The sequence below is a fragment of the Suricata suricatta genome, chromosome 4, assembly GCF_006229205.1.
Source record: "Suricata suricatta isolate VVHF042 chromosome 4, meerkat_22Aug2017_6uvM2_HiC, whole genome shotgun sequence".
Classification (NCBI taxonomy): domain Eukaryota; kingdom Metazoa; phylum Chordata; class Mammalia; order Carnivora; family Herpestidae; genus Suricata; species Suricata suricatta.
This window is the reverse complement of record NC_043703.1, coordinates 127,225,844-127,239,328: the sequence shown is the minus strand read 5'-3', so window position 1 is coordinate 127,239,328 and position 13,485 is coordinate 127,225,844. Positions and strand designations below refer to the sequence as shown.

The following is a 13,485-nucleotide window of genomic DNA, read 5'->3' as shown; positions in this document are numbered from 1 at the left end:
ACGCGTCACTTTTTACCCAGGATGACGTTCTGTGCCAACTGTGTCTTTCCATGCAGTAAACCTCCCTGGACTCAAGCCCCATGCAGAAGCATAAAAGAAATAGTTCTGAGGCAGTGCTCATTACTTATAGTGACCAAAAGTACTTTTTTTAAAAGACTTTTTTAAAGAGCAGTTTTAGGTTCACAACAACATTGAGAGGGAGATTCCCCATATACACCTTGCCCCTATGCATGCAGAGCCTCTCTCATTATCAACATCCCCCACCAGAATCACACTTTTTTTTCTTTTTAAACCAAGGATAAGCCTACAGTGACACCTCATTATTACCTGAAGTCCACAGTTATCTTAGGGTTCCCTATTGGAGTTGCACTTACGGGTTTTGACAAATGTATAAGGGCATATAACCCTCACTATAGTATCATGCAGAGTATTTTCACTGCCCTAAAAATCCTGTGTGCTCTGCCTATTCATCCCTCTCCTCCACTCCACCCCTGGTAACCGCTGATCCTTTTGTCTCCCTCCACAGGTTTGCCTTCCTCAGAAGGTTAGATACTTGGAATCATACAGCATGTAGCACTTTCAGATTGGCTTTTCATCCGGTAACATGCATTTTTTTTTTCAGGGATCAGGGACTGCTTTATTAACAGATATGCCCAATGTTTCCAGAGTCATGTGTGACACATGGGTGTATGCAACAAATATTTGTTGAAAGAATGAACTGGGTACCTTATCTTAGAAAAAAATACAGAGTATAAACTATTAGTGCCAATCTGGTAATATGCATTTCAAGGATCCTCCATGTCTTTTCAAGGCTTGATAGTTCATTTCTTTTTAGCAATGAATAATACTACATTATCTCCATGTATTGCACTTTAGCCATTCACCTACTAAAGAACATCTTGGTTGCTTCCAAGTTTTGGCAATTACGAATAAAGATGCGACAAACAGTCTGTGAAGGTTTTTGTATGGACGGACATGTTTTCAACTCCTTTGGGTAAATACCAAGATGCATGATTGCGGCATCCTTTTGTAGGAAATCGCCAAGCTGTCTTCCAAAGTGGCTGTACCATCACAAAAGTATTTTTTTTAATCTTTTTTTTTTTTTTTTTTAATTTCAGAGAAGGAGAAAGCAGGGGAGAGAAAGAATCTTAAGCATGAAGCCCAATGCAGGACTCAGTCCCACACCCTACAATGATGACCTGAGCCAAAATCAAGAGTCAGATGCTCAACCAACTGAGCCACTCAGGCACCCCTAAAATCACTTTTATTATGATTCAATTCAACAGATAAAATCATTGGCACATCCATAAGAGATTTTAAGTCCAAGCAAAAAACCAACACACATGGTTGGTCTTTCAATACAACAGGACAATAGTCTCAGAAACTAGAATAATCATGGTCTCTTCCAAAATCGGACAAACTAAATTGAACATATCTGAGTTAATTCCTAAACCATTTTTTTAATAGAGCGTAGCTATGACTTCAAGCTCTGTCTTGGGTTTCAATCACTGCCTAGCGATTTCAGGATTTATGTCCATTAGTTTCACAGAAATAAACTAGAAAAATGTTTGTTTCCATAGCATCCTGTACTTCATCAGAGTTTCAGACTTACTTGTAAATATTTGTCTGTCATCCCCATGAAATTACTTGAAGATAGGAAACTCGATTGCCTAATCTTCAGTGTTTAGCATGGTAACTGATACATATGAACCATCCAATAACTATGCACTAAATGAATAGAAAAATAATAAATATTTTTATAAATATTTTTCTTCTTTTTATTTAAGAGGGCCCAATGGAAGGTTCTAACTCCCGACCCCAAGATTGAAAGTCACATGCTATACTGACTGAGCCAGCCAAGGCCCCTATTAATTATGTATTACATATTCTCATTTTCAAGCCCAGCATTGGAGACTCCGGCACTACCAACATGTTCTGAACTAACTCCCACTGAAACTCACTGACCTTCCACTTCCTTCCAAGATGTTTAGTGTTTAGCTACACAATAGCATTACGGCCTAAATTTTCCACACACACACACACACACACACACACACACACACACACACACAGAGATTTCCAAATAAAACACATTCATAGAACAGAGTTCTCAGAGTTGTAGGTGCCTTCCCCTTTTCAGATAATGACCAATCCCGCCCCTCGAAAACCTTAAATGTGTAGGTAAAGACTTGGAAAAAAATTAACAGGCTTGTGTTTGAGCCACAGTCACAGTTTGTGTTTGTAAAAGAAAGCCATGCCATGGTTTGTTGAACATACGACACACATTTCAACTTTAGTACATATGTGTTCCTATAAAAGTACATTCCTAGTCAGAACGTAGGAAGGTAGAACAAACATACACAATAAAAGAGTGTCCTGTTCCCCCAAAGGGAAGAATTATAAAATTCCTAATTATACTTTGGTTTTTAGAAGTAACTTTTCATTGCAGGCTATCATTTTGTACATGTATTTGTTCAATTATTTTCCTTCATTACTAATCACATGGCTTATGACAACCATATGTCCAGCTATGTGACAAGATTTACTCATCATTTTGGCTCAAACACAAAGATGACTGAAAACTATGTTCTCATCCCTACTTAGTGTTTGCATTTTCAATTTTGTTTGCCATTTATTTTTATGGTACCAGGAAGAAAAAAACTCTCAAATAACTGCACATACTGTTAAAGGAAGATAAGCAGCTTGTTGGTAGGCAGCACTATAATGGTGTGGCTTGATATGACTGCTCATGGACAGATAATCACAAGTTCTCATTTGGTCTGAAAAAGGCAGCTTAAAGGTGTTAATTACACCACGAAGTACATGCTGCCTAAGAGTCCAACACATGAGAGACTAGGCCCACTATAATTAAGAGCACTCTATAAAAAGTGGTGAGGCACAACACAGGAAGGGGACTATGATGATGATGATCACTCAGATGTCCAAAATGGCTGAAAACCTTCCCATCTAGGACTAGAATATGTTGGTAAAAGCAAATTGTAGCATTCCCCAGAAATCACAAAGACTTGACTTTACAATCTCAGGAATATCATGGAGGCAGGAAAAAAATGTAAATATCCAAGTTTATAAATATATATTGCATTTGAGCTCCTTTGCATTATTATAAGTTCACTTCATAAAATGGACAGAGATCTTAAATTAGGAATTAAGTGGAAAGCAAAATAGCACAGAAGTTTTTATATAAATACAAAGAAATCCATTAGTAAACATAATCCATTTAGTAAACATAACTGTGTCTAAAAACCCAGACCTCATAGAGCTATATTCCAGAATTCATTCTAGCTTAGTTCCTAAAAAAATATTAAAATAGAAAAAGTCAAAAGAAGGCTGTCAGCATGGGAAAAATTACATTATCCCACTCTTATTTTTAAGAGTCTTAATACCTTAAAATAAACAAAATGAGACCAAAGACAAAACAGAAAACAACAACAAAACACTAAAGTCAAAAGGAAGGGAGAACCATGACATTCAGAGTCAATTTACTGAGTGTAGAATACCTGTGTCAGCAATGTTCAAGGTAAAGATCAAGTATTTTAGACAGATTAAGAAATTTAGGATGGGAATAAAAAGAGACAAAGAATAAAAGGGTCTCAGATTGATTCTAAAGAAGTCACCGGCAAGAGGCACCTGGGTGGCTCAGTTGGTTAAGTGCCTGACTCTTGATTACAGCTCAAGTCATGAACTCATGGTTTGTGGGATCGAGCCCTACATTAGGCTCTGCACTGACAATACAGAACCTGCTTAGGATTCTCTCTCCCTTTCTCTCAAAATAAATAAATAAAATATTAAGAAAAAAAAAAGAAGTCACTGGCAAGGTGAACATGAATCTACTTGCAAAATATTAAGACAGAAAACCTGAAATCCTGAAAAGATAAGGTTTGTATTTAAAAAACAATAACAGGACTGTTTCATTCTGTGAGTAACCAACTAAACTGTGGTCTATTAGAGTTTGGGGCTTCTTATAAGCTACCTCAGCACCCAAGACATAGCAACTGCTGGTAGAAATTCATTCAAAGGAGGAAGGAGAAGGTATAAATAGAACATACCATTTCTTTCCTAGGGGCAGTACACACGGAAAACAATTTTTAGTATATTAATAGGTAGTAAATCTATAAACTTACAGTATTTTGGGGGTCAATGCTGATCATTTCAGAACAAATGTCCAGACAGGTGTGTTCTGATCCAGTGCAGCAAATCACAGCCTATTGTGCTGCAAAACCAGCCAAGGGGGGCGGGGGGTGTATTTAAAAACTAAGTTACATGGTACAGTCTAATAGTGCTCCTAAAGTAGAGAGCTAGACCAAAATGACTGGCTTAGGGAAGAAAGGGAAGGCTTCAAAAAATACATGAAGAGGCAAGAACTGAGAGGGATAACTGAAGAAAAAGAGGACACACAGCACCAGTTTTGAAATGTCTGCTAGACAGTCCCACTTTATAGAGCCTGTTCATTCCCTTCTAATTCCAAATAGAATTAATCTCTAGCCATCTCCTATTTATCTCTGAAATGAATGACTGTACCAGATAAGGTTTCTTTTAGTCTTTAAATGTAAACTTCATATTTAAAAAGTCAAACTCAAATTTTTACCTTTCCCTCTCATAAGCTTCCTATTTTTCTTCCTAGTTCGATAATTGCCTACTTCTCACTCATGCTCAAACCTTAGATTAACCTTTAATTTTTCAACCCTTCTCTCCCATTCTGCCAGACTGCGTCCGTGCACCAAGTTCTGGTAAGTCCTTCCCTCAGGATATCCCATGCATGGGTCCCTTTACAATCTCTACCACTATTACCCAAAGACAGGTCCCTATTTCATCAGATCCAAGTTAGCACTTAACTACTCATCTTGCCTCTAGCCAAACTGCACTCCCAACTCCCATAAAACTATATGCTGCTAACTGGTCTCAGATCATGTCCCTGTCCAGTCCCTGTTTAAAATGTACCAGCCACCCAAGTCATTCAAGGTCTTCCCAGTCTCCTACTACTTTCCCTGGTATCTAAGACTCTGTAAACACTGATTCCAATTTTAATTCTTTATTCTATTGTAAACACTGATTCCAATCTTAATTCTTTATTCTATTTCTCCCCACCGTGGTCCTTCCCTGTTCCCAGAATGCTTCTTGTATTCTCACTCTTCTGCATCTCTGTTCTTGCCAACCTCCACTCTGGGCAGCCTGTCCTATCTTCCTACTATCCACATTCAATCTCTGTTACTGAAACTTGACAGGTTAGAAGACTCTGTCTCAAATTCCACCCCTTCTTGTCAGTGCCACTCAATCAACGTTGGCCTTGCATTATAGGGCACTGCTAAAAACATACCAACGTCATCTCCCTAACTAGACAGAAAGTTCTTAGAGCATGAGAACGATTGCTTGTCCTTTGTTAACTCCTACTTAGCCTAGTTCCACACATATATATAATTGGCAATTAAAAACTATTGACCAGGTGCTCTAAAGCTCAAGTGGAATAACACCCCCTCTCAGCCGTTCTTTCTAAGGGTTTCTTCTCTTCCCATCTATCTGAACTGCTACTATTTATCTGCTATTATTTATACCAATCAGAAACACATATTGTGCCAAGTCCATGGCTTTTTTTCCCCCTCTCAAATGTACATGTCTGATCTCATTAGCCAACTAAAGTTCCTTGAAGACTATTTCTTATACCTTTTGAATATTCCTTATGGTGTTACAGGCAGACCACTGGGCACAGAATGGTAGCTAACACACACCAGTAAAAAGAGATACCTAATAGTCAAAGTGTCTTCATTAAGACAGTGCTTAACACTGCTTAAAGGCACATACCTTAAAAAAAAAAAGGCACAGACCTTAAAAAAATAACAATACACCTTGTTTCACAGATTTTAAAGCCAGTTTATACCTATTACAATAACTCTTGGCAATGTAAAATTAACAGTCTACTGAATGGGAAATAGGTTAAGTAAGATTATAAAACCACTCAGTAAAGTGGCCAACCAAAGACTCAAACCCGGATCTCCTTAGCTCAAGGACAGTATTTTGTGGTCTACTCTGGCAGACTCATCTTCTTATCTTCTATCTTCCTAACTAGCCTCCAAGTTCCTAGAGGGCTGAAGCCATGTATAATGTTTCTTATAAGTCATTCCATATCTCCTCCTGAACACCTTCACATAATCAATAATAAGTTCATTGTTATACCATTGTTAACTAATGTGGATTTAAATAAAAATTAAAAAAATCAATAATAAGATACTGAATCTATATAGATCCCACAGATAGAGCACTCTGCACTACAGCCTTATGGACGCCCAGGACAAGGTTACCTAATAACCACTCTGAACTCAGCCATACTGTTACCAAACCCAAATAAGGTGGAAGTATATTCCTAAAAGCTTCAGGTCCTGCTGAAGATCCTAGTCCCTGTTCTCTGAGGCATCAGACGAGCACCTAATCCAAGAGGAAGGACAGATGTTTATGCCATTCTTCTACAAACTCTTGGAGCTTTCCAAAAAATTTCCAGTCCAGAGAGCATCTTCTCCCTGGAATTTATCAACTTTTGGGGTTACATGGAGTACCATGGGGCGCCAATACATAGCACGGGGCCAGAACCCTCTAGAATTCTCCTCTCTACTGCATTTTAGGGTCAATTTTCAAAGATTTTCCAGATGAAGAAGTAGGGCCCCAAATAACAAGTCAGTTTTAATGTCCTAAGTGAACAGTTTACTAAAACACCATTTTCACTTTCCTAACAACTAAGAGAGACTAAGACATAAAAACAATGGCGATTTCTCTATATACTCTAATAAGTTAGTATCACAGAAGTGTTGGCAAGCTTCTCCTTCACCAATGTTATTATCCAGGTTTAGAAACTACTTAAGATATAAAATAACCTTAGGAAAATGATTTTATTATGCCAAACATACAAGCGATTTCAAGTAAGTTCCCAAAGGTAACATGAACCAAATTATATTTTTTAGTCTATACATTAAGTTGTCATAACAACTCAGCACTTGAATTGTTTGAACAGTATAGTTAGGAGGCAAGGCAAAAGCTGAGAAATAAAGGTTTGGCTAGTCAAGAAAACAACGCAAAGAACATTGTTATTAGTGTTAATTCATAGCTGCTCAACTATAATAGCCAACTATCACTTTTGCCTGGGTGCAAGTTTTCTTTCCTAGAACTCTCTCCTCTGTATGATCACATGGCCGTACATCTCTGGACAAGGTAAGCAAGCACAGCTCAAGATGGCCAATGGACTCCATGCCCTGACTCCAGTTACGGATTCAGAGAGAGGTTTATGACCCTTACCAAGGCAATATGGACACTCCCCTGATAATTTTGTTTTTGAAAATACAGAAGAAAAAAAAAAGGCATGCTCCTATCTTTGGGATCACTTAGCAGGATAAGGATGACATGAACTCCACTGGCCATCTTTAACCTCTGTGAAGAGAAAGATCCTATGAGAATGAAGCCAACCCTTGAAAGCACAGGTGAGTGAGGAAGAGAGACAAAGACCAGTCCTTACGGTATCCTCTCTGGTCCTGGATCCCGGCTGGCCTTACCTCAGCCTATTTAGTCATGAGTCAACACAGTCCATTTTGTTTATGTTTTTTTTAATTTATTTACTTTTGAGAGAAAGAGAGAGAGAGAGAGAGCATGAGCAGGGGAGGGTCAGAGACAGAGGGAAATACAGAATCTGAAGACAGGCTCCAGGCTCTGAGCTAGCTGTCAGCACAGAGCATGATGCGGGGCTTGAACCCACGAACTGTGAGATCATGACCTGAGCTGAAGTCGGATGCTTAACCGACTGAGCCACCCAGGTGCCCCAACAAAGTCTATTTTAAATAAAACTATTTGATTGCCACTTGCAATCAAAAGAACCCTGAGTAATATACTAGTCTGAATGAATCATGTGCCAAATAACAAAGAATTATCTTCTAAAAGGGCCTGGAAAGGAATGGCTGACAAAGTTAAATCTGCTTCTAAACCTAACTGGAAATGCCCACACTAACCTATTATTCTCAACATCTGAAACAGTCCAAGTCTTATGTTAACTGTTCTATTCTTCTCTTCTTCGAGTATTTAAACAATGACTACTGCTATCCACCCTAACTCTTCTGACCTACTTACTTGCTACTTTCCACACTAGATGTTAAATGTAGATACCAAATTTTATTAAATTCAAAATGTAAAGTCCTTATTCTCTCAGTCTTGTTAATATTTAGCAAAAAGTTCAGTTGACAAATGAGAGACCAGATACCGTAGTCTACTCCAAATAACACTAAAGGAGGAGGCTGAATAAGTAAACCACTCCCTACCAAACTCTGATCCTTTACTAATTCATCCAACATAACACTTTCGACCCTGGCAGGCTCTGAAAGGCACTGAGAATTTCTGTGCTTTAAATAAACATATTTTCAATATATACACATAATATATACAACTCAAATCCTAGAATGAAAAGTTACACCCACCATGCACCCCTGAATCTGTTTTCTGTCTACTGATGAAAACCATACCATAGAAATTAGTTAAAAACATGACCATCATAATTTACTTTTTCTTTCATGCTTAATTGCCTACTTACCTTCTCGTTTGTTACCTTCAAATTTTAAAAACTGGAAGCAGTTCTGCAACTAGTAACTAAATTCTCTTTGATTCTCCAAAGAGAAAAAATGAAGGATTATGATACAAAGGGGTTTTACTCTCGGAGTCAGACCACACACACACACACACACACACACACACACACACACACACACGGAGTTTTAGAAGCTAGTAAATAAATACATGTATTGATCACTCCTACAAATTAAGTTGTCTTTACCAGCTTGCAAACTGCAATAATACTAAGCCTAAACCACAGTAAGTAGAATTACACGTCCCGTACCTAAAGTAAAAATTGTCATTTCCCTGAATTTTCTTAAAAATTTTCCTGAAAGCTAGGTAGCATCTTTGTGTATGTGGTGGGACACTAGGTGGTCCAGAAATAAGAAAGAGTAGGAAGGTGATTTCTTACTAAGTATCCTCTTTTATTATTTGAATTTATACAATTTGAATGCATTATCTATTCAAATAAAATTTAAATTTAGAAAATACACCAAGAATCATTTTCAGAAACTACATTACAACTGTCTGTAATAGCCTAGAAATATTTTTTAAAATACTGCACACCCTTGACTCTTACAAAGATTGTAATTTTCCAAAGTATACTTCAAACACGTCATAAATGCTACCCTATTGTTTCAGTCCAATCTCCACTCACCAAATGCGAAATGAGAATACCAGCAAAACATGATATGTAGTTCTTTTTTGTTCTCCCTTCCACCACAGAAGTGCTAATAGGAAACAAAATGTATTTGCCAAAAGAAAAAGTTGCTAAAAAGCATACAAATAATCACAAGTCAAATCATCAAAATGTATCCATACTGTCTGTTAATTAAGGGTTGTCCAAAGTATGGTTTCCATACCATTTATGCAACTGGTGACTTTAACTGTATGTGAAACAATATTTTAATAGTTATGAATTTACCTTTCATAGTTAATTATACTTAATACGCCAAATCAGTGACTTCACAAATATCAGTGTCTACAATGAGGCTAAATCTACTTAAGTGAAATCGTGACTCCATCTGAAAAAAAAAAGAGTGCACGAACATGTGTGAGTAAAGTCTGAGAACCACTGGCGCATTACCCAAAGATCAAGGGCACGCTGGGAATGATCACCAAACAGAATCAACCATACTGACTCCTAAATTAGACCAAACTTCATGTATATGGGGAAACTCAATGAAAAGCTGGGACAACTAAACGACACCAGTGTTGGCTACAACCCAGTCAAAGCCTGCACTTATCTGTCAGAGCCTTATACTTTGAAATTACTCCTCTGCCTTAGGCTTCACACTCCCATTAAAAAAATTATTAAAAAAAAAAAAAAAAAAAGATTGTCCTTCTCCCAGGCTGGCCTTGGTAGGTGTGAAGTAAATGGCAGAGCACAAATTAATCCACCAGGTGTGAGTGACCATCCACCTCACCTTATTCTCCCAAAGGTATTTGTATTAAGAAAAGTGCATTTTAAAAGAAAGAATTAGAGAAAGTTTATATGAAAGAATTCCAGGCTATATAGAGGTAATTTAGAGCAGATGAAAGGAGATTTCAGGGCTCACCGTAGGACTACTTGCAGGCCAGCTGCTAGGGGACCCCCCTCGAGCAGTCTCACAATCTAGAATAAGAGTAGTGAGAGTGGACAAGGGTTGTCAATGGGTTACTAACCAAACCTCATTTACATATGATCAGTTTTCACTGCAAACTATCCTAACTGTCCTCATTTAGTATAGTTTGCTCACTTTAGAAAAATGACATCTGAACATAAGAAAATGTAAATCACCCTCAAAAACTATACGGATCCCCTGACTGTAGCCAAAAAGATTCTTCCGAATCAGACAGTTACTCGCCATTAGTATGATGCCATGTTGGGGAATCTATATGGTTCCCAAGATTCTACTTTATTCACATTACATTCTTAAAAGAATATGATCACAAATCACCCCAGAAAGTAGATATCCAAAGCCCTGACAGATGGTCCCAATTGGAGCCCCTCTCTCACATCGTAAGATGAATTGCCTAGATAAGCACACTCCCTTGAAAATGGAGTTTCAAATTCGGATTTCAGTAGACGTAAATTTAGAAAGGGTATATTTAAGAAACAAATTTAATACCCACCACATCCCAAGAAAACAACATTAGAAATTATCCGCTTTTACAATTACCATAACCCAGATACCACAGCATGATGTTTGCCTTCACCTAAGAACACCATAAAAAAAAACATTCTGTTTTGGAAACTAGACCTGGCACTTGCATTTACTTTTTTTCTTTTATGTTTCATAACTGTCTTTAGTCAGTTGATTCTGTTAATAAAGACTTAAATTAAAGAATACAAATATCAGACTGCAATTTGGCAGACAAGAGAGTAAAAGATAGGAGACTGAAAATGGAATATAGGCAATTCACCAAGACTATTTGAATACCATGACACACTCTGGCTAATACCCTCAGACCACATATATTCCTTGCAAAGTTCCCTGAAACCAAGCAAAAACAATTTGTCTAAAACAAATTCCTGCTTCAGCAATTTCTGGCAATTATTTTATCTAGCTGGGACGGGTCCCACATTCCCTAAAATGAGGCTTGCAATCACAACCCCCTTCAATTAATATCCCCTTGCCACTTATAGGAAGGTATTTTACTTTTCATCTTCTCTCTCAAATTCTGCCTATCCCACCCTTCAATCCTTATCTGATCCCTAAAAAGGTAATGCTCCTTCCACCTCTCCAAGTCTAGTCCCTTCACTCATGCTCTTCCTTTCAGCCTTTAACAAAACACAGATTTCCTGGAATGGATGGACAGGCAGGCGGACACAGACAGAGGGGCACCTGTGTGCCTGCATACATACACATACATACATACACACACACACACATCTCCCACCCCTTTACTTAAAGTCCTTTAGGCTTCCTTATACTTCAGTTTGCACAGTTTTCTTAACTCCCACTAATCTAGTTTATTTTAACTTTATGAAGCTGCAAGCACAGAGGGTCATTGACTCCCAATAGCCAAATACCAGCTGACCGACTTCTCTTTTTCTAAGATCCTGCCCTTTTCTGTTTCTCCTGGCTCCTCCATGGCCCTCCACTCTCCAAGAGTTCAAGGTGTGGTTACACCCTGGAGTCTTTCTTCCCTCCAGCCTATGTGATCTGCTTCATTCTCCTCTGTAGAAATGACACTGGGGATCCATCTTAGACCTCACTTTATCCTCAAATTCTAACTATGCATCTTCAGCCACCAGTAAACATCAAGCCCTTGCCTCTGTCTTCATTAGCCCTTCGGCTTTGTCCCAAAACCTAATTCACCAGAGCCTTCCCAGGATTCCCACTCAACTTTACCTTCCTTTCCCCTACACAGTCATCTAGGTCTGCTCATGTTTCCGTATTAATATTTTAACTCCTATTCCCACTATGGTTGCAGGCTTGGTTCTTCCCCAGAGTTCAAAAATGACTGCCATGTCTAGAATCAGATGTTCTGGACTCCCTTACCATGGGCTAGCACTTGCTCTCAACTGAGTCATGAAAGAAGGGTGCAGGAGCAGGAAGGAGAAGGGCGCAGAAGCTCAGGTGGCACCCCTGCCTTCACCTCACCTGCCACAGTCCTGTCTTTCACCCCAACTACCAGACTTTCCTTTCCATAAATTTCTGTTTAGCCTAGGAGTTGAGAAGGCTGCCCCAAACTCTTGATTAAATTCATTAAATAAAATCCTTTCTTGATCAGAAAGAATCACTGCTAGGAATAATGCAATCTAAGGATACCAGACCTTTAACGTTATTAAAAAAAAAAAAACAAAAACCCAAAAGCCCTTTCCAACAAGCTTCCACAAGCTAACTTCTGCCAAATATCTGCCCCCAGATCCTAGAGCAATAATGAAATAATCTAGGTAAAACACCTTCTATAGAAAATCTGTTTTCTGAAAGGAAAACAAGTAACTAACAACTTGTGCCACAATTTTCTTCAGGAAAAGTTGCCTGTTCTTCCTCATGCTACACTAGGAGAACTGAACGGCTCGATTCAACTCGTTTCCTAAGAATCAGGTCTGTACTGCAGCAGAGTTGAAGAGCTGCTTCTACACAGCAGTCAAATGAAGTTGCAGCAGCGGCTGTTCTGTTAACCCGCGGCTAAGAATAACACTCGACTTTCTAATTAAAAAAAGAAAGAAAGAAAAAAGACTTGGAAACTAAGTCCCTGGGCCAAGGATCAGGAGCACGGAGAAGAGGAAGGGCTTCCGGCACTGACCCTCTTATCACCCAGACTCTTGAGTCCAACGCAATTAGTGCACCTTCAGCCCATGCGGACAACCCGAGAGCGCCGGGCCGGGCGCGGTGAGGGGCGCCCACCCCGAGAGGGCGGCAGTTTGCAGGTGCCATGGACCGGCCCCCCACGCGTTTAACCCGGCTGGAACTCACGGTTCCGGGGATGGGATTCCGGGTGGATCGCGCTCACTCTTAATTGACCACGAGACTGGGGCAGGTCCGAGACAAACAGGGAGGAGGAAAAGTCACAAGGGGGCCTGGGAAGAAGGGGTCTCCGCGCTTCGGGGGAGGCGGGAGCGCGGCCCTCCAAAGGGTACCTCTGCTGGCCCGCCCGGGCCGGAGGGACTGGGCCCTGCCCCGCGCGCCCACCCGGGCCGCCCTACCGTGGCTCTGCAGGATCTCGTGCTTGAGGCCGCCCGTGTAGTCGATGAGTTCCTCCAGGCCGCGTTCGCACAGCTGCCCATAGCCCGAGAACTTGTGCAGCACCTTCTCCAGCTCGCGCTCCACCGTCACGCACTGATCCATCCCGGAGGCGGCGGCGGCGCTAAGGTCCCCGGCGCCCGGGTGTCCGCAGCCGTTCGGCCCGGGCCCGGCCGAGGCCGCGTCCTGCTCCTCGTCCCCCAGGCGGGCG

At 39.9% G+C, this 13,485-nt stretch overlaps 1 protein-coding gene across 1 annotated transcript in view; it reads right to left on the bottom strand.

Annotated features, from left to right (window-relative positions):
• The window catches only part of RMND5A (required for meiotic nuclear division 5 homolog A), a 60,819-nt gene extending 47,340 nt beyond the window's left edge, over positions 1-13,479 (bottom strand). Inside the window, exon 1 of the mRNA XM_029937752.1 lies at positions 13,238-13,479. Within this exon, the coding sequence (XP_029793612.1) occupies positions 13,238-13,379 (142 nt within the window). The 5' untranslated portion in view covers positions 13,380-13,479. The remainder of the gene's footprint in view (positions 1-13,237) is intronic.
• Positions 13,480-13,485: the final 6 nt, after the last annotated feature.